The sequence below is a fragment of the Penicillium expansum genome, assembly GCF_000769745.1.
Source record: "Penicillium expansum strain MD-8 chromosome Unknown contig313, whole genome shotgun sequence".
Lineage (NCBI taxonomy): Eukaryota > Fungi > Ascomycota > Eurotiomycetes > Eurotiales > Aspergillaceae > Penicillium > Penicillium expansum.
Window position 1 is genome coordinate 298331 of NW_015971264.1, and position 19494 is coordinate 317824.

The 19494-nt window shown below is 47.6% G+C and overlaps 8 protein-coding genes across 8 annotated transcripts; 6 read left to right on the plus strand and 2 right to left on the minus strand.

Annotated features, from left to right (window-relative positions):
* PEX2_092890 (aminopeptidase P family protein) lies at nucleotides 1-1985 on the plus strand (the record flags this gene model as incomplete). The annotated part of the gene is made up of 10 exons (XM_016746559.1): nucleotides 1-196; nucleotides 254-418; nucleotides 485-645; nucleotides 701-1093; nucleotides 1142-1185; nucleotides 1239-1272; nucleotides 1330-1551; nucleotides 1602-1720; nucleotides 1775-1901; nucleotides 1956-1985. The coding sequence occupies 10 exons, from the start codon at nucleotides 1-3 to the stop codon at nucleotides 1983-1985; spliced, it is 1491 nt and encodes a 496-aa protein (XP_016600275.1).
* A 691-nt stretch (nucleotides 1986-2676) lies between these two features.
* On the plus strand, nucleotides 2677-4815 carry PEX2_092900 (protein serine/threonine kinase activating protein nimO; the record flags this gene model as incomplete). The annotated part of the gene is made up of 3 exons (XM_016746560.1): nucleotides 2677-3174; nucleotides 3284-4615; nucleotides 4672-4815. 3 exons carry the CDS (start codon nucleotides 2677-2679, stop codon nucleotides 4813-4815), a joined length of 1974 nt encoding a protein of 657 aa, XP_016600276.1.
* A 1511-nt stretch (nucleotides 4816-6326) lies between these two features.
* Nucleotides 6327-7480, plus strand: PEX2_092910 (3-methyl-2-oxobutanoate hydroxymethyltransferase ECM31; the record flags this gene model as incomplete). The annotated part of the gene is made up of 2 exons (XM_016746561.1): nucleotides 6327-6785; nucleotides 6857-7480. The coding sequence occupies 2 exons, from the start codon at nucleotides 6327-6329 to the stop codon at nucleotides 7478-7480; spliced, it is 1083 nt and encodes a 360-aa protein (XP_016600277.1).
* Nucleotides 7481-7599: 119 nt separating this feature from the next.
* Nucleotides 7600-8275, minus strand: PEX2_092920 (ubiquitin-like protein ATG12; the record flags this gene model as incomplete). Its single annotated transcript, XM_016746562.1, has 3 exons — nucleotides 7600-7659; nucleotides 7726-7925; nucleotides 8014-8275. The coding sequence occupies 3 exons, from the start codon at nucleotides 8273-8275 to the stop codon at nucleotides 7600-7602; spliced, it is 522 nt and encodes a 173-aa protein (XP_016600278.1).
* Nucleotides 8276-11273: 2998 nt separating this feature from the next.
* Nucleotides 11274-12272, plus strand: PEX2_092930 (uncharacterized protein; the record flags this gene model as incomplete). Its single annotated transcript, XM_016746563.1, has 2 exons — nucleotides 11274-12065; nucleotides 12141-12272. 2 exons carry the CDS (start codon nucleotides 11274-11276, stop codon nucleotides 12270-12272), a joined length of 924 nt encoding a protein of 307 aa, XP_016600279.1.
* Nucleotides 12273-12571: 299 nt separating this feature from the next.
* Nucleotides 12572-13655, minus strand: PEX2_092940 (uncharacterized protein; the record flags this gene model as incomplete). Its single annotated transcript, XM_016746564.1, has 2 exons — nucleotides 12572-13043; nucleotides 13093-13655. The coding sequence occupies 2 exons, from the start codon at nucleotides 13653-13655 to the stop codon at nucleotides 12572-12574; spliced, it is 1035 nt and encodes a 344-aa protein (XP_016600280.1).
* Nucleotides 13656-15195: 1540 nt separating this feature from the next.
* On the plus strand, nucleotides 15196-16217 carry PEX2_092950 (SIR2 family NAD-dependent protein deacylase; the record flags this gene model as incomplete). The annotated part of the gene is made up of 2 exons (XM_016746565.1): nucleotides 15196-15535; nucleotides 15598-16217. The coding sequence occupies 2 exons, from the start codon at nucleotides 15196-15198 to the stop codon at nucleotides 16215-16217; spliced, it is 960 nt and encodes a 319-aa protein (XP_016600281.1).
* Nucleotides 16218-16662: 445 nt separating this feature from the next.
* PEX2_092960 (uncharacterized protein) lies at nucleotides 16663-19168 on the plus strand (the record flags this gene model as incomplete). Its single annotated transcript, XM_016746566.1, has 14 exons — nucleotides 16663-16780; nucleotides 16840-16873; nucleotides 16928-16977; nucleotides 17031-17125; nucleotides 17177-17322; nucleotides 17376-17559; nucleotides 17620-17689; nucleotides 17740-18024; nucleotides 18077-18127; nucleotides 18191-18498; nucleotides 18550-18650; nucleotides 18701-18873; nucleotides 18926-19088; nucleotides 19141-19168. 14 exons carry the CDS (start codon nucleotides 16663-16665, stop codon nucleotides 19166-19168), a joined length of 1806 nt encoding a protein of 601 aa, XP_016600282.1.
* Between the last annotated feature and the right edge of the window lie 326 nt (nucleotides 19169-19494).

Sequence of the window (19494 nt, forward strand, 5' to 3'; positions counted from 1 at the left end):
ATGGCGGCATGCAGGTCTCTTGTTCGCCAATGTGCGAGCTTTATGCGCTCATCTAGGCCTTTGAGTCATCCATTGCGCCAATTGCCTAGATGCAACCCTCTACCTCGCAGTTATGCTACCTCGGTGGCTGCCGCGGAACTCAAATTCGGCCAGCCGCTGCATGAGACGCATCCCCACATCCTCAGCGCAGGTGAACGTGTGTTATTATCCGTATCCATGCTGTGTGTTATTTAGCTGATCGTTTTTTGTCTAGTGACGCCCGGAATCACCGCCCTTGAATATGCGCAACGTCGATCGAAGCTCGCCAACAAGCTACCCAAAGGCGCGATTGCGGTGCTGGCTGCCTCAGAGGTCAAGTACCGTGCGCAAGGTATCTTCAATGAGTACCGCCAGGATTCGAATTTCTTTTATCTGACGGGTATGTTTGATTGGCACGCCGTTGATGCTACGGAGGACACCCGCTAAACGTTTGCGCGCCGGATAGGATTCAACGAACCCAATGCACTGGCGATCATCGGGAACGACGGCTCTGGCGACAACCATATCTTCCATTTATATGTGCGGGAAAAGGACCCCAAGGCAGAACTCTGGGACGGAGCGCGCTCCGGGACCCAGGCCGCTGTGGACGTCTTTAATGCGGATGAGGTGCCGGATATCCGATCAATGCCCAGACGAATCATCAAGCTGACACCGAGAACAGACAGGAAACATTGAACGCATTGGAGATATTCTGCCAAGTATTGTCCAGGGAGCGACAGAGGTTTACTCGGACATCCCTACATCTGATGGCTCAAGATCATCTTTGAATCGGTATCTGTATGGGCCAACAGTCGCGTCGGAAAAGCTGAAGAAGGCCATCGACCACCGCAGGGTCAAGCCGTTGAAGCATTTGCTCAATGAAATGCGGGTGTTTAAGAGTGAGAATGAGGTTGTACAGATGCGCCGACTGGGACAAGCGTCAGGGAGAGCTTTCACCGAGGCTATGCGACAGGACTTCACGCGAGAGAAAGATCTCTATTCTTTCTTGGAGTACCAGTTCAAGGTGAATGGTTGTGATACCAACGCTTTTGTCCCGGTTGTCGCTGGTGGTCAGGTAAATTACTCGATCTTTTCAAGCTGGATTCGATGCTGACGGACCCAGAACGCCTTGGCTATTCATTACACTCGAAATGATGATGTATTGAAGTTCGTATGCCCTTTCTAAATTATTATGGGATTCTGCTTACATTTAATTCCAGGGATGGTGATTTGGTTCTCGTTGATGGCGGTGGTGTGAGTTCTTTATCTGAACTTAAACTTTTCAGTTCTAGGACACTGACCAAGCTACAGGAATGGGGAGGTTATATTTCCGACATTACTCGCACATGGCCTGTCAACGGCAAGTTCTCCGACCCCCAGCGGGATCTGTACAATGCTGTGCTCAAGGTGCACCGGAACTGTCTTGCTCTGTGCCGCGAGACCTCCAATCTTTCTTTAGACAAACTCCATGGCATCGCCGAGAATGGATTGAAAGATGAGCTCAAGTCGCTTGGCTTTGATCTTTCTGGCAATGTATGCGTCCAAACTCCTTCCACGTGGAGTATGCTGCTGACTCCGACTAGGCACTGAACGTTCTTTTCCCACACCACCTAGGCCACTACGTTGGCCTGGACGTCCATGACTGCCCTGGGTATTCCAGAGGCTATGACCTGAAAGCAGGTCAATGTATAACAATTGAACCGTTCGTCCCCAGCCTCTTTTCTTCCCAGACCTGAAACAAGCTAATCCATGCTAGGGGTATCTATGTTCCTAACGATGAACGATGGCCCGCTCACTTCCGTGGGATCGGAATTCGCATCGAAGATAGTGTTTGTGTCGGAGACGAACACCCTATTGTTTTAACCCCTGAGGCTGTCAAGGAGGTATGTTTTAAACTTTAATATGGCCTTCCTTCAATCGTTACTAACTTGTACTAGGTTGAGGACATCGAGGCACTGCGTAATTAGATGCGATGTATACAGTAGCAGTCGGATCCCTGAAGTTCCCATGTACAATAGCATAAGGCCTCAAAAGATCATATTTGAGCCCCTTTATTTTATTTTATTTTGTTTCCTATGAACTATAATCTACATGTCTGAATTTTCCTTGCCTAGATTACTTTGTGGTGGCTGGTCTAGGACTGTTTGGGGGCTGATCAGAAGGCTGGTCCGGGGTGGTTGGAGACTATTGGACATTTTTAGCGGTTGTATGTTAAGAAGAGAAAGATTGGACCAAATAGCCCCAGAGAATGAGATTGAGAATGAAGTAAAGAAGGAAAGAAGGTCGAAAAGAATCCTGGTCGCGGTCAAAGAATGCAATGTTGATGTTCATGCTTCGCGCGCTGCCGTTGGTTGTCAGGCCTCCGCCCAAAACAAACTGAGCTCCACACCACACGACTTGCTTTGCTCTTCTTTCTTTCCTCCTCCAGGTCTTCCACCTCGTCTTTCTCCTCCCAACTCTTGGCCACTTCGATCTATTCCTCTTTCCTTTGGTTACCTGCTATTGTCTCTTGGGATACAATGTCCATTCTCTGATCTCCTCTAACCCTCGAAAGACGTGTAGCACGCGTGCTCTTCACCGAGTACCCCTCTTTGATATTTGACTACTGTCACTCTCCAGCATCTCCACGCGTTCTCAACCCTGGGAACTTGTTTCCCAATGGCAACGGTCTTTGTGCCCCCATCGCCACGAAACTCTATGGCCATGGCGACTCGTCGTCCACTCGCAAACGTCCCGAATGCAACCAATTCTCCACACAGGGCAGGGCTCTTGCCAGTTAAACGAGCTCGCTCTAATCAAATGGAGATTCCGTACGGACAACCACCGCCGAAGAAACAAGTTATGGAGAGCATCGAATACGAAACACGCTCCACCACCTGCCAAAACACGAACACGGACTCGAAACTATTCGCGCGGCGATCGAACAACGGCAACCCTAGCGCATTTGAGAAGAAGCTCGTCGCAGCCAGGGAGAAGGAACGTCAACCGCTCGTGAAGCACGTCAAAGCCGAGAAGGCCCCGGCAGATACCATGGACTCTATTCGACAATGGCAACGGCATTATAGGAAGGCGTTCCCTCAATTTGTGTTTTATTTCGATAGCATCCCCGAGGATGTGAGACGGCGGTTCTCTCGCCAGGTTATTGCTCTTGGAGCTGTAAGTCATACTGCCCATAGAACATTCAACTGGTCTTGGTTGCACCTCTTGTCTCCTGTCTTCATTGAACACCATTCATTGGCATCTTCTCTAACCCACTTTAATGCAGCGTGAGGAGAAGTTTTTCTCGCGATTAGTGACCCACGTTGTCACTTCGCGTGCTATCCCCCCGGAGTCAGCTACTCCAGCAGAACCGGAGTCAACTGCAGACGCCAGCAATGGTGATAGCACCGTCCAAACTGTCAACCCTTCTCTCCTCGAGAGAAATGGCGAGTCTCACCTGCATGCTTCTTTGAAAACTGAGACACGTCGAGACCAAGGCACCATGGATATTCTGCAAAGGGCCAGACAGATGGGCATGAAAATATGGGCGTTGGAAAAACTTCAGCGTATGATCACTACCATTAATGACAGTGACATTGGTGCACAATATGAACAAGCTGCCCGAAACAAGGCTGCTGGTGGTCACGCCGTCAACGGTAGGGGGGAAAATGACCTTTCACGGGTCCTTCGCCAGGAACTTCTCAATGGACCATCTGATCGTGATCCATTGGCATCAATGGAAATGATAATGTTCAAAGGACCATTTGTCTACATCCATGACATGAACGAGAAGACCAAACCAGTCATGGTTCGGGAATACTCCCGAGTCGCTAGACGCCAGGATGGATCTTGGCCACAGTTCCGAAGTGCTCCCCTCGGAAAGTGTCCCTTCATAGATGAGCCCCCGAGCAGGAAGGAATATGACCGACACCGCCTGCGCCAACTACACAAAGAGAAGAAGCCTGCCTCTCACAGGGCCGATGGAACTCATGATGCTAAACCAAAAGCAGCTGTGCCCGTTCAAGCCCCCGAGTCTGTAACCACAACAGAGATCGCACACTCCCAGCCATTGGCGAAACAAGAGGAGCGTGTTTCACCTCCAATTCAAAACGAAATCCCAAAACCATCATTTGATGAAACCCACGAGCGAAAGAGTTCTGAAAGCTTCATTCCTCCCCACTTCCCTCGCACCGGGCCCTTCTATGCTGGTCGTGAGCCGGCTGCCTCAGGTGTTCAGCCATCAAACATGACATCCGCAATTCGCTCACAAATGATCTCATCTACTGCTGCAGCACCCGGCGCGAAAGCCGGACTCAGCAAGGAGGTTCATGGCCTCAAGCGCAAGGTTCTCGAGAGGGGCACAGGTGGATTTGCAGCGGGAGCCATGGCTGCTCCTCAGCGCCGTGGTGATGGGTTTACGACAGTTCCAATGAAGACCAACATCAACCCCCCTGGAAAGCCTAACATTATCAACGAGGATGAAGCAAAGCAGTCTGAGGTGGCTGGCTCAAAGAGACAAAGGGATGACAAAGATGAGCAGAAGAAACCCGAACGCCGGAGAGATCCAAAGCCTGGCTACTGCGAGAACTGCAGGGACAAGTTTGACGACTTTGAAGAGGTATGATTTAGGTTGCCTGTTGCTGAGATCCCTATAGATACTGACCGATCTCTTAGCACACTCTAACTCGGAAACATCGCCGGTTTGCCGCGAACTCGACGAACTGGGCTGAACTTGATGCATTGCTCTCCGAAATCCGGCGCCCCCTGAAGCCTGAATATGCATATGATCAAACGATTGATTCTGACATCATTCCATGATTTCCTTTGGACCTCGGGCCCCTCTTCTATCCGATACCTTTGCATACCGATGCAGGCCGACCTTTATTTTCAAGTTATCTTTCCCCTGCCAACTTTTTTTTCCGTCATGTCCGATTTGCACCTCAAAACCTTGCATAACCATACCCTCGACATCGACACATGCATGGTGGCGTTTTTTTTTATGTCTACTTTTTGATTTATCATGCATCAGCAGTACCAGTAACCTGTCCCTCGCCGACGGTCTGGTCTCCTTGCCTTGACCTCGATGGAGGTCGTCCACTCCTTTACAGCATTTTCACTTTCTTCGAATGTATTGAATATCCGATTTTAAACTAGCATCGCATCACCTTCGAAACCGTGAGCCGACCTCCATCAACCGCCGACGGCAATTTTGGATACTTGCATTCGTCATGTTTCTCCAAGGACAACTCATCGTCGATGCTGTCTGCCTCACATGCAATCAGCTTGTGCTTTACGGTCCTTAATTGTGGCCGGTTGCGATATACCGAAGGTATAATGAACGATTTAGCATGGACTAAAGGGTTCCTAACCTTGCATTGCACTCCGTTCTAACACATCATTATCCCCCTTTTTGGTCCTACGGGGCCATATTTTCTATCAACAGCTTTTCCTTGTGTCTTTTCACCAGTGGTGTCTTGTTTCCCGATGGCTGTGGCTTGTTGCCCAGCGCAGACGGCCGAGTCTCAACGGAGACTTTTCCTTTCTCGTGACATTACTTACCTGAACAAGCATTTATTCGACTCGATGATCTGTATGCAGTTTGTATCGTGCTAATTGAATTGTCTGCTATCAAATAAAATAAATTCCGAACTAAAGAAACATCAGTCCATAGATGTACAAAGCACAAGCCCCCCTCACTTAGCCCAATGCGGCAATCACCTCGGCGGGACGTAAGCTGTGGGCGGTGACATGAGTGCTAGGCGGTGAGGGTAAAGGAAAATACATCCTAGAGCTTCCAAAGCTGATGTCTACATAATAAATACTTTATTCGCAGTATTCTTTTGGTAAACGGACAATTATCATACTCTGTATATCTACTAGCACCAAGTCAGAGAGAATGCCGTTCCTGAATCCAAAGTGCTACACAACAGCCCCGCAAAACATCTCGGTACTCGGCCCCGTAATTAGCGGCAGTAAAGAAGATCTTCACCTTCAGGAATTTTTGATGCTCCCATCTACGCCGCATAACCCAGCACGTTAGTCCGGACAGAAGGATATTTGAACATATAAAGCGGAAACTCCGGACATATCCGTCTATATACGAACCCACAATCTGTTTATTTTTTTCGCTCGCGCACCTGAAAACCCTCGCTTCGCCGCTGAGGTCATCGCCTTCGCTTTGTTATCGCCACTTCTACAGCTCGGGATACAACTAGTGCCTATAGCATTGCATACTAAGAGATATTGAGATTCATACTCACTGGACATAGACACTCTCGGTATTTAGATATCGTGCGTCTCCAGGTGCATCGCCCCACAATCATACCACAATGGCCGCGCCGGGCTCTGCGCTGCGGCGCACAGCACTCGCTTCTTCGTCGCTGTTAAGGACGAGAGTCCTTCCTGTTACCCGAACACAAGCCACATACACACTTCTCGGTTCCCGCTGTCCTACCCTGTCCTCCCACGCACCGACCCCACATTTTCTCTCCCAAACTCGACATAGTTCCTACTCCGCGCCATCAACCGGTGGTAATGGAAAGGCGCGGAAGAAGGTTACTATCCAGACGCTCCAGAACATGCATAAGAAGGGGGAGCCAATCACTATGCTCACGGCGCATGACTTCCCCAGTGCTCATGTGGCCGATGTATCGGGGATGGATATGGTCTTGGTGGGGGATAGTTTAGGGATGGTAGCTCTTGGACTGGAAAACACAACGGAGGTCGTTATGGAAGAGATGATTCTTCATTGTCGGAGTGTAGCGCGGGCGGCAAAAGCCGCTTTCATTGTGAGTTGCCGGAATTTCTTGACTGGCAAGTGCCATAGTACCACCGACTAATACCCATATTCCAATTCTAGATCGGAGATCTGCCGATGGGGTCATATGAAGTGTGCGCAGAGCAAGCTATCGAGTCATCTCTGCGCCTGATCAAGGAAGGCCGCGTACACGGCGTCAAGATTGAAGGTGGTCAGGAACTCGCGCCCACAATTAAGCGCATCACACAAGCCGGTGTCCCGGTAGTAGGCCATGTCGGTCTCACGCCACAGCGTCAGAATGCCCTCGGCGGTTTCCGCGTGCAGGGAAAGACCGCCGTCAGTGCGATGAAGCTGCTGCACGATGCATTGGCTATGCAAGAAGCTGGCGCGTTCATGCTTGTGCTTGAGGCAATGCCGTCGGAGGTTGCATCGATCATCACGCAGAAGCTGCGGATCCCGACTATCGGTATTGGCGCTGGGAATGGCTGTTCCGGGCAGGTTCTTGTGCAGGTTGACATGACCGGGAATTTCCAGCCTGGTCGGTTCGTGCCGAAGTTTGTTAAGCAGTATGCGGATGTCTGGGATGAGGCTGCGCGTGGCATCTCACTGTACCGCGATGAGGTTAAGAGTCGGGCGTTCCCTTCGGAGGAATACACGTATCCAATTGCGAAGGATGAGCTCGCTGGGTTCCAGAAAACGGTGGATGAGGTCTTCCAGGAATCATGATGTGTCTGGTTGCCATATTCTTTTTCATGGCCATTTCTTGCATGTTCTGTATTAAGCATCATCATCATCATTTGTACATATCATCATTCAGCAGTTCGTGCTGATTGTTCATAGCTTTCTCAGCCGAATGCTGGCGTCATTGAATAAGCGACGATCAATTGATCGTCCGTTTTGAAACACTATTATGAAGTCAGCATTGAAATTGTCCAATATCCAGGTAGTATAATAGTCCAGTTGAAACTCACCCTCCATAGTCCGCCCATCCCTTCATCTAACCCGGGTGCAAACACACTATTGACATAACAAAAGACAGAATCGGTCTCTTTACAGTCAAGTTTCTTGCGCAGGAACTTGACAACCGTTTCGAATTTCTGCGAAGCGCTAACCTTGAATACCCGGTTTTTCAGAATCGGCGCTGATGGGAGAGGCTGAAAGCGAACCGTAACTTGGTCATTGTTAGTTAAATTACACCATTTGTTGAGATCGCGGGGGTCCAATCAACCCAAAGCTCGTTGGAAAAGGAGGAGTGTTACCTTTCCCCGAATCAATGCTCTCCACATCCGCAAGTGCCTGGTGCGCATCACGGGGTAGGTTGGTCAGCATGACCGATGCAGACATATTCATAGGTAGATCGGCGCCATGGTCGTCATCTGGGATCGGGGCGTTTGCGGAGTTGTTGGGTGGTGTGCCTGGTTTCTGGGGCTGGCGCGGGCTTGGCCGATGGCTGAGGGTGCTTGATTGTGGATGTTGAGTTGGGGAGCTCTGTGTAGAGCGTGTTGGAGAAGATGGATTCATGATGTATGATGTACAAAGAAAAGAAAGAGGAAAGTAGATGAGATGGGAGTCAAAGGTGTAAGTTGGGAGTTGAGAGGTGGGGGACCCTTAAACGCGCTTAAAGTTTGGCCCGAACCGCTACGCTTAAATGTCAACAATCCATGATGCTTCTATCTAGTACCTGGCTTTGTCGGTATACAGAAGTTGCTCTTGTACCTCTTTGTATAGGTTAGTTTCTTATTCTCATATATAGGACTACCTGTAAAATTGGGACTACTTTAGCATCAGATCTAATTAAGCTTCCAAGTATGATATGAAAACATTGAATCATCACCCAACCTTTTAAGTGTCGGAGGTGTAATCTGACATCACTATGGATGAATTTTACTTAAGAAAGCCTTTGCATGCTCAAGTTCCCTTGACACGTTGAAACACCAGAGATGCCATTCCCTCGCCGTCCTCCATCATCAAATCACGCAAAAGCCGGAAATGGGCAATTTTAGAGCAACGATCAAATCGGGCGGGTGCCTCAGGGGTGACAGAGACTCTATGGAAGTCCGTCTCGAAAACGCAGGGGAAATAAATGTTCTCCAAAGATACCGCTTGTTGGAACACTGGCACGAAGACGAGCATGAGCCTCCGAATATCTCACACAAGCTTCTGTTCGTAGAGGAAGACCTTCGAGAAGTTGTCCAAGAGGAGAAATCTATCAAAGAGGGACTCAACAGCCTATGCAAAGACTCTAAAGAGAGACTTGATGCTTTGAATGTCAAATACTGGATTCTAGCGCAAAAATGGTGGCATTGTCGGTCCTTACTACAAGATGGGGTTCAACTAAGAGCGTTTGAGCTATGGCGGTCCCATCCTAGATGGTATATGCACCGTGTGCTTGTTGAAGATTGCGCTGGCCGACAAGGATGTTGTGCTCGTGGATGTGGCTGTTGTTATACCCGCAAGGTTGATTCCACGCGTAAGCTTGGAGTTGGACATTGTACTTTTAGATGTGGATGTTGTCGGAGATCTCGAGGCTTTGATATTCCTGAAGATAATATGAAATTGCTAAAAGAGGAATGTCGTAAAGAGGTGGGCGATCTTATTAGGCACCGGATTACGCGAGTTTCAATATGGGGGCTTGTCGGTGATAGTTTTGACAACCCGTTTGATATGATCGATGCACCACCAAGCTATTCAGGCCCCGGTAATAAGGAGGAATAAGACTAGCTCATTAGCTTCAATACATATTGCTATCGTATTTCGAAATGATAATTGTACTAATTAAGCTCTGACATCGCTCGTACCGTTAGGTTTCCGGACAGCGAGGGAAGCTCCTTCGCGGATAGGAGCGAGATTTTGATCAAACCAATGATTGCAAAGTAGAGAAAATCAGAAAACAGACTAGTAGTAAAAACTTGATAAGAAACCAGGTTATAGACTCTTCCGGATAATATAAGTGAGTGTAAATAATGAGATAAGCCAGAAGACCGGAAAGGATAATTTGAAGGAGAAGTAAAAAAGTAAGACTAGGACGTAGTTTCTCGTTTACCATAGGGAAAACGTAGAGCTTCTAGTTATCTTATAGGTGAAATAACTTCCGGATTATTAAGGAAGAATAGGAAGAAGAGCAAAAGCTTAGGGGGCTGAGGTTTAGCCTTACAATCCCCCAACCCTAACTCCCAACCTGGCCCCCTGATAGGGTTTTAGGGACTAGCGTCTTCAATTGAGCCAACAGGGTAGTCCTCTCAATGTTACATCCATTTCGGGGCTCGGTGGTAGTTTTGATAGACCTTTTGATGTGATTGAGGCATCACCAAACTATTAATTGACGTGAAAGATAAGGCTCCGGTAACAAAGAGGGACTGCATATATAAGTGTACACTTCTTTGTAGCTTATTTTGTAATTTGGAATGATGAATATACTTAAATAAACTCTGACATCACATTGTAGGCTCGTACCTTCCGTACTCTTCCCATTGTAGTCTACCAAATAGTTTCGTAGGACACACAAGAACTTCCCCTTTACCACTCATCCTGGAATCATCCGTCTATCAACAAAAGGTCTGATAGCCTTATCCTTTGGGTCTATTCTTAAGTTTTGGCGCTGTGCGGTATGTTTGACCTCTTTTTCAGCACCTTTTCCATCCTCTTTTTATGTGTCCTTTTTGGTGTCTTTTTCGGCCTCTTTCTAACGTTTTTCTTTGGCAGCAACGCACATGTGTCATAGGGAGAAAAGCGATTCCAGCGTCGCGGATCTCATGCACCTGGCCGAAGAAAAAGGCGGCACTGTGATGAACAGTGTCGCGACCAACCTAATATGGATGCCGCTTTTTGGCCCTAAAAGGAATCACATCTTCTGACTGTTGCAGCTGTTGCAATCAGTACGTTCCTTGATCATCGTATTCATGCAGGAACAACATGCTGATCTACAATGTAGCTGGTTCCTGGCTCCTGCTCTCGTCTGGCTCGAGTTTGAGGTCAGATATGCTTCTGCACCCCGGCTGTGTTCTGTTCCGATGGTGAACTGCGGCAAGTTGTGCGCGACAATGGAACTGACGCCATCACAACATCTTATATCTCTGTTATTGGTCTTAAGATGAGCATAACTCACATAGCTACCTCAATGGAGATATTTTCAAGGAATTCTGTTAGTGGCTTGTATAATTAATCAGGTGAACTATGTGCAACTTGATCTTCAAATTCCTGAATAGACAAAGTAGTGAGTGGCGCTAGGGATGGATACTCATTGAGAAAAGGATATTTCACATTATGTTGAGAATCTGAATGAGAAAGGCGTGTAGGGAAACTATCAAATCAAGTAGAGTGCTATATACGTTGATAGTGCTGCACGATGTACTTACTAAAATGGCAAGTGTGCACGGTGCCGACAATCTGATATCTTCAGATAGACATATACTTCTCCGATCACGATTGCTAAAAGGAGTATTTAAGCAAACCGAGGACTCTATCTTCATTTCCCCTTCAATCCAACTACTCTCTTCATCTCTTTGTCACATACCACACCATGGCACCTGTCTATCACGGCCAGTGGTCTTTCGACAGGGACACATTCTACGTCACTTCCTCTTGCGGCCATATCCACCCGCGCGCGACATACTCGGAGCTAGATGATATTTTCAGTGCACCATTGGGCGACACACGGAACAGAGCCGACCATGAAGACCACTGGTACGAAGCCCAACTTCTCCATTTTGGACTACCGCCGACAAAAAGCAAAGCGACAGCCAAGATGAGATTGATGGATGCCTTCCAGGACGAGACATTAGATATTCCGCCGGAGATCCTCCAAATAGAAGCAATCCTGGCAAGGAGCTGGATCAAACAAGACCTGGAGGCCCGTATCTTGGGTCCTTCAATGCAACCTCCAATCAATCCTGCCATCGCGAGGGCTATGGCGACCAACACCACTGGATTTGGCACTACCCAAGGGCCGGCGGGTCATGAAGAAGGAAAAGTGTTCGGTGCAGGTGTCGCCGGTGGAACCGGTATGCAAGGCAATGTGCGATCCCAGCAAAACAAGATGCAACAACCCTACGCTCACACAAAGAAAAGGAAACACAGCAATGGGGATCCATCCACCCGCCCGATGAAGACTGCCAGATGTCGGGGTGAAACTGGTGGAGCCGACTTGCAAGTACAGATCCAAGTTAACCCGAACGGTGAGGACTTCTATCAGAGATCAACAGATATTGCAAACTCAGTGGGAAGCGGACGCGGACACCCGGCTCTGGACAGAGAATTGCAGCAAATTGCATATCAAACCATGCCTCTATCACAACAAACTACCTCTGAAATGGTGAGCAAGAATTTCCCTACGCAAGAAATGCAGTATCACCATCTCTAACCATACTACGCTAACCATACTACGCAGGGAACGCAAATCCCTCCACCCGGGCTAATGGACACCGACGGTGCAAATGACTATTGTGGATACGGGTACAAGCCAGCGATGCTTAAGGTTGGATGGAGCTTCAGCGACAGAGATGCAGTGGCCAAGGTATGAGTGGAGCGCTTTGATTGATGGAAACAAAATCAAAATGAGTTGGAGACGTGCGAATGTACGTGGGAAAGCGTTACTCCGGGGAAATGAGGTGTCATGAGATGTTGGGAGCCCAAATTGATCGAAGATTGTTTATGGCCACTATGTAGTAAACAGAAAATACAAAAGGGTTCTTTTTACTTAAATTGATACAATGCGACGCACTTGTTCTGTAGATAGAGTCTGAATCCAGTATAGCAAATTCGATGGCTTGCTAATCTATTCTTGATATATCAATCAGTCTATAAATATGACGCTTCAATTCAAAAATGGCTGTTATCATCCATAGTTTCATCCATAGTTTCATCCATAGTTTGATCCATAGTTTTCAAGAAGCTGCGCCTCTGCACATCAACAATCGAAAATTCAAAGGGCGCATCAACAAGCCCCGTTGACTTTTCCCATTGCGGATCCAGATACCACGGCTTGATCAACAAAACCTCGAAGACGGTGGGTTGTTGAATCTGATGCAGCGGCATAAGCCAATAATCCAGACGGTTTGTGACATGAGGATACAAATGGATGGTCAATGTCTTTAGGCCAAGCAGCTTAGTAGCGAGAACCTGACAACATCTATTCCAACTTGGGCCACCAGGATCGGGAAAACCGAGCTGCAAAGTGCGAATCAGATTCATTCGCTGTGGTAGAAGTGTATTCGAAAAATCGATGATTGTATCTGTATGGTTAAAGAGAAAAGTGTTCTTTTGAAAGATCATATCAATGGCCTCGAAGTAGCTGCCAGGCTATTAGTTGGCTGATTCTGAACATAAATAGAAATACTCACACTCTTCGGCACGTTTGTAAAAGCGGCACAAAATCAGTTCTTCTCGGATCAAGTCTCCACTCGGAGTTCTCGTGGTAATAGGACCCGTAGTTCTTGGGTGTAATGCAGTTGCCTGCAGGCCGACGAGCAATAAGTCCCCAACAATGATGACTGCATGGACAGATATTGCGAGGTTCGCTGCATAGAACCCCGACAATTTTTTTGTGGGATCCTCTCCATTTTCGCTGGTTCGGTCGAATAATATGCAGCATGCGGCTACAGAGATAATGTTCCCAGATGAGAAGTCGGACTTCGGTAGGTAGACATTCGAATAGTGGAGACTGGGTTTGTTGGAAGGTAGATTGTTGCTCAGGTCGTTTTGAAAGTGATAATCGCCATCTACAAGCAGTTGACAGGACTTGAGGTTTGGAATCTTTATCCTCCGGAAGTGGTGGAGTAAGTGGCCTGGGGTGGGGGTTTGGAGATGAATTGAGATCTTCCAAGTAGTCATTTTGAACTGGATTTTTCTTCACGGGTGCAAGTTTCTTCCCATCTGACTCGTCACCCGGGTTTAGAGGTGTCATATTTGAGACTGATGGAAACGGAAGCTTAAGGCTGGCAGGATAGCGTTGTGTTGGGTGAGATATCAGCTAAACGCGCTAACGTTACAAAGGCGCGTTTGGCAAGTACCTAAGCTTGCACCACCAAAACTACAGCTTTGAACTTGAAGGCCAAGGGCCAAATAATTCGAACAAAGCCAACTGGATATGAAATAAAGATAAAACAAAACAAATCAGCCTCTATGGCCTAAAGTGAAAACATATAGTAGCCCTGGAGCCAGTAGAAGCTTACGTACAGATAACCAACCTTTGTTCGCTTTCCAAGATATCTATATTTTGCTGCACTGACGTCCTACTTACTCGGAAAAGTTGGTCAACTCTATCTCCTCTATTTCTCCTTTACCTTACCATTAGGCCAGCCGCCCTATTCCATATCTCTCAGGTATAAATCTGCCTCGGAGACGTAACAGGCAATACGTGCACAGGATGATGTTTCCCAGCTTCAATCAAACTCTGAACTTCACGGCCCAGGTATATAAAACCTCAATATCATGAATGGTGAACTTGTCGCTAATCTCGAAACTACGACAGGCGGGCACCTGGGCCCTCAAGAACCCCACCTTGGCTGCCTGTGCAGTAGCTGGTGCTGGAGGCGTTGCTGTTGCTGCCGCCCCAGTGCTGGTAACAGGCCCGATTCCAGCTGGCGTTGGCTTCAATGCTGGTGGTGTTGCCGCAGGTATTCAAAACCTCCAGGCAAGAATATTCATTTCATATAAACACTCATCTAGAATTACGTGTTGCTAACCACATGCCGAGGATAGGTTCATCCGCTGCTGTGATTCAAAGTTCTATCAGAAATGTTGCAGCGGGCAGCTTGTTTGCTCTAGGTCAAAGTGCGGGAGCAGGAGGTATGGGTTTAGCGGCTGCCAACATTGCCGCGCAGGCAGGCGGCGTGCTCACAGGTATGGGAAGTGCTGGTTTTGCTTGGCTTAAGACTAATAACTGTACTGAGTGAACTATCGTTTTTATTGGTTGCTATATGCCGTGTACCAAGTTGTTTGTCCACCGGTCTCTTGCTGTGCCTGTTGATCATATATGGGCTTTAATATCTCTAGAGGCTCCTAATTTGAAATATCCTACGTGGTTTTGCTCGGTGAAGCTTCTACACTTTAACAGTTGAGATTAGCAATGGGTTGCTTGTTTCACTTTGTTTTCCCTGTAGCTTCTTTAGCTTTCCCTAATGTGTCTAAGCCCATTTTTAGTAGTGTATTTTATGTTAGATTGGTAGGACCGCTTAGAATAATAGATTTGAACTACAGATTACCATGACATAACAGAAGATATCCCCTGCTAACTTGGTATATTCTTTTTGCGAGAAGAAAAGAACAAAAGAACAAATATCGCACAAGTCAACAGAATATAAAGTGACAGATGCTTGGGCATTGTTTATGACGCCTTATAGATCAGGCGTTGATGGGGTATGAATTCCCCGCATCTCCACTTCAGCTTCGCCCTTCGATAAGCTCAGCTCTTCCATTTTCAAACCCCCTGTGGCACAAAGGCCATGGCTTCGTCCGCAAAGCGCATTGTGCCCGCAGCTGACCTCCAGTCATTTTCTGAATATTTAGGAGGCTGCAAACGCATCGTTGCTCTTCTTGGAGCTGGAATCTCAGCATCATCAGGCTTGCCCACCTTCCGTGGCGCAGGCGGACTCTGGCGTTCCCACGATGCAACCTCCCTCGCGACCCCAGAAGCTTTTGATGAGACTCCTGATCTTGTCTGGCAGTTCTATAGCTATCGGCGACACATGGCCTTGCAGGCTGACCCAAATAAAGCACACTACGCCTTAGCGGAGCTATCGCGAAGGAATGAAGACTTCATCACATTGAGCCAAAATGTTGACGGTATGAATACCCAAAAAATCCCGTTGCTTGCTTGACTAATGGATCTTTCGCGTTTCTTCCAGGTCTCTCCCAGCGAGCGAACCATCCTTCGAAGCAGCTGCATCTCCTTCACGGCACTCTGTTCAATGTCAAATGCACCAATTTTTATTGCAACTACAGTGAAGAAAACTATACAGACCCCATCGTTCCCGCGCTCGAAATTCCAAAACAGAGTTCAGGCCTCAATCCCTCTGCGACCGACAAAACCGGGGAGGAAGCCTCAAAAGCGATCGTAGAAGCGCTGGGTAGCACAAGCAACGAGGTCGATATCTCCGATGCCAGCAATCCTCTCGCGACAGTGAACAAAAAGGAACTACCTCAATGCCCGAGATGCAAGGATGGCTTGCTCCGACCGGGAGTTGTGTGGTTTGGAGAACCCCTACCGGAGAAGACGCTCAATGCTGTCGATAAATGGATCGCGGCGGGTCCAATTGACCTGTGTTTAGTTATTGGCACCAGTGCGAGGATCTGGCCAGCTGCGGGGTATGTGCACGAGGCTCGGTCGCAGGGCGCCCGAGTTGCAGTGTGCAATATGGACCCCAAGGATACACCGGGTGAGCTTCATGACGGGGACTGGTTCTTCCAAGGAGATGCGGGTGTTATTGTCCCTGAGATACTCAAGAGCGTTATTGGCGAGATCTGAAATTTTAAGGGGCTATTGATAATTGAGAGGAGAACGGCGAAGTTTTATATTTGCCTTTGCATAAACTGGCGATGATGGGACACATAAGGATAAGGTTCGGATTTTATAGAATTTGCTATTTCAAGGATCTACAAAGCACGGAGTTGTTCCATTTCATCAATATTATGATAGGCCAATCGCAGAGACTCCGACCAATGCCGTATACAAATGCCGATCATGCCTCGGGTACTCCAATTCAAAAACCCCATAAAATAGCGGAATTATGAGGTGATCTACACTTATATTTGATTGGCCTGACCTCGGGATTCCACTTGTGTTACCTTGCGGGGGTCGGGATTCGGGGTTCGTATATAGAGCTGCATAGCCATAGCCCTAAACATTTAAGGGGTTGACATTTTAACTCTCCCCTTAACCATAACTCAATTTCAATATCTGTACACACACAATGAAGTCAACAAATACAGTCCCTCAGAAACGAAAGAAGCTAGACAGCGACGATGAGGACGAGATTGTCAAAGATGGCAGCCTCACATCGGCCGCTGACAATTTCTTCGAGGCGCTGTGTATGTGATCAAAGCTCCACGTAGTCCATTAGACAGGCTAACGCTAACCTTTCTCCCAGCTGAGGCTGGAATCACCCACTGCTTCGTCAACCTGTGAGTCTCCGTAATAAGGTTACACTAATTGATGTGTTTTGACTGGTCTAATAGGGGGAGCGACCATCCTGCGATGTTGGAAGCGATGATCAAGGCTAAGCAAGGTGCGTATCGGAGATGTTATCTAATGACGACTAACAAGGCTGAACTATAATAGAAAACAAAACCAATTTCCCAAACATCATTACCTGTCCTTCTGAGCTAGTTGGGCTATCAGCTGCATTGGGATATGCTCAAGCTACAGGAGTTCCGGTGGGTGACTATGTCCATCATATCAATTGATTCTCGCTAACTTCTCGCAAGCAATGTGTAATTGTGCATGTCGACTGCGGAACTCTCGCTATGGGACAGTCCATACATAACGCCTCTGTTAGCAGAGTTCCTGTCCTGTGCTTTGCCGGCCTGAGTCCTTTTACCCAGAATGGCGAATTGTTGGGTTCCAGAACAGAGTGAGCAAGCCCAAGAGAGACTAGTTACATTGAGCCGACTGACACTACCCCAGGTTCATCCATTGGCTGCAAGATGTACCTGATCAAGCAGCAATTGTTCGACAATACTGCAGATACACGGGTGAAATAAAAACCGGACGCAATATCAAGCAGATGGTCTCCCGAGCTTTACAGTTTGCTACATCGGACCCCAAAGGTCCGGCATATCTAATGGCTGCGAGAGAGGTACTCGAGGAAGTATGTATTGGCAGTCGTCGAAATACTCTGGAATTACCACTGACCAAACCTACTATGCAGCGTGTGGGAAAAGAAGATGTAGATGGAGATATTCTCAGTTCAATCGCTCCAAGTGCATTGCCAGAGCAAGGTACGGTAGTACTTATCCGAGCTATATCTTCACATCGCTAACAGAAATAGAGGTGGAATTAATTGCCAAGTCGCTCATGGGCGCAAAGCGACCGCTTGTCATCACAAGTTATCTTGGTCGGAATCTCAAAGCACCAGTACTTTTAGCTGAGCTTTGTGACAAACTTCCAATCACCGTCGTGGAGATGGTCGGCTCTGACGTTTCTCTGCGAAGTGACCATGAAGCGTATCGCGGCGTTACCGTTACTACTCACCCGGAAGTTCTCGAAGCAGATGTTATTCTTATTCTTGATTGTGATGTGCCTTGGATTCCTACTGCTGGGAAGCCACAGAAAGGTAAGAGTACCCAGAAAGAAATGTTTCAATGCTGTTCTGACGGGCGCTGCAGGCACGAAGGTATTCCATCTAGATGTCGATCCGTTGAAGCAACAGATGCCACGTAAGTTCACGTATCAGCTGCAGGGCTGACCTTTTTCTTTTACGGCTAATAACTGTGCATTAGTATACTCAATCAATGCTACTCGTAAGCTCAAGGTTGGCTGTGGAATTGCTCTTGAGCAAATCAACGCTTTCATAGATAAACAGAACATTGATCGGGCCGAGTACACCCTGGGATTTGAGGAGCGGTCAAAGAATTACAAAACCTGGAGGGCAACCTTACAAACACTTGAATCTCCATCGGATGATGGTGTAGTCAGTGTGCCATACCTGGCGTCAAGACTACGAGATTCTCTCCCCCAAGACACTATTTACGTTTTGGAGGCTGTAACCAATGCAGGACATCTCATCCACCACCTTAACTTGACCAAGGTAATTATTCATTCGTTCCAAGCTGTCAACACGATACTGATAAAATTCCAGCCAGGGAGTCTGATTGCCAGCGGCGCAGGCGGCCTAGGATGGGGAGGCGGTGCAGCACTGGGCGTCAAGCTAGGCAAGCCCGGTTCATTCATATGTGCAATGTAAGTGTTCACACGTGCGAAAATTCTTCCACAATATCTAATACACCCAGCGTCGGCGACGGAGTCTATCTCTTCTCGCAGATGGAAAGCGTCTACTGGATCGCCAGACGCTACGATATTCCCTTCCTCCTCATTGTTCTCAACAACGGCGGATGGAATGCACCAAAGGTGTCCGCACTATTGGTCCACAAGGACGGGTTATCGTCGAAATCGAACAGACGAGGTGAGCTAGATCTAAACTAAATATCTTGTGGACAGTGGCTGATTAACCGCAGATCTTAATATCTCGTTCGACCCTTCTCCCGATTACCCCGGAATTGCTGCTGCTGCCGGTAAAGCGTGGGGTAAGACAGTTACCACGCAAAGCGAGCTTGACCCTGCTATCAAGGAGGCGACAGAGGTTGTCCAGGGTGGGAAATGTGCAGTTATTGAAGTTTCGTAAGTAAAGGTACTAGCTCCGAGCTGACTACAAGCTGACTTGGAATTATAGAGTTCCGTCTATGTGGAAGGAGAACTAGAAGAAAGGACTGAAGTGGTGAATGGGGAAAACAGTTATCAGAGCTGATTGTGTTCATCGATAGGGAAATTGCTTTGGTTTAAATCTGCATAGTAAAAAAATGGGCGGTCGAATGGTGAACTCTACAATGCCTTTCCCTGTGACACTGGTGTACCATTCTTGACACTAAATATATATTATTTCAGCATCATCACTCACAAGTAAGACCTAGAAACGGACCCCTGTAGCTAGATAATCCTCGAATGCTGCAGTGTAATAAATCATCGCGGGATGCAGACTATACCGAAAGGAATGATGTCTGTTTTCTCGACGGATTGGGCTCCCAAA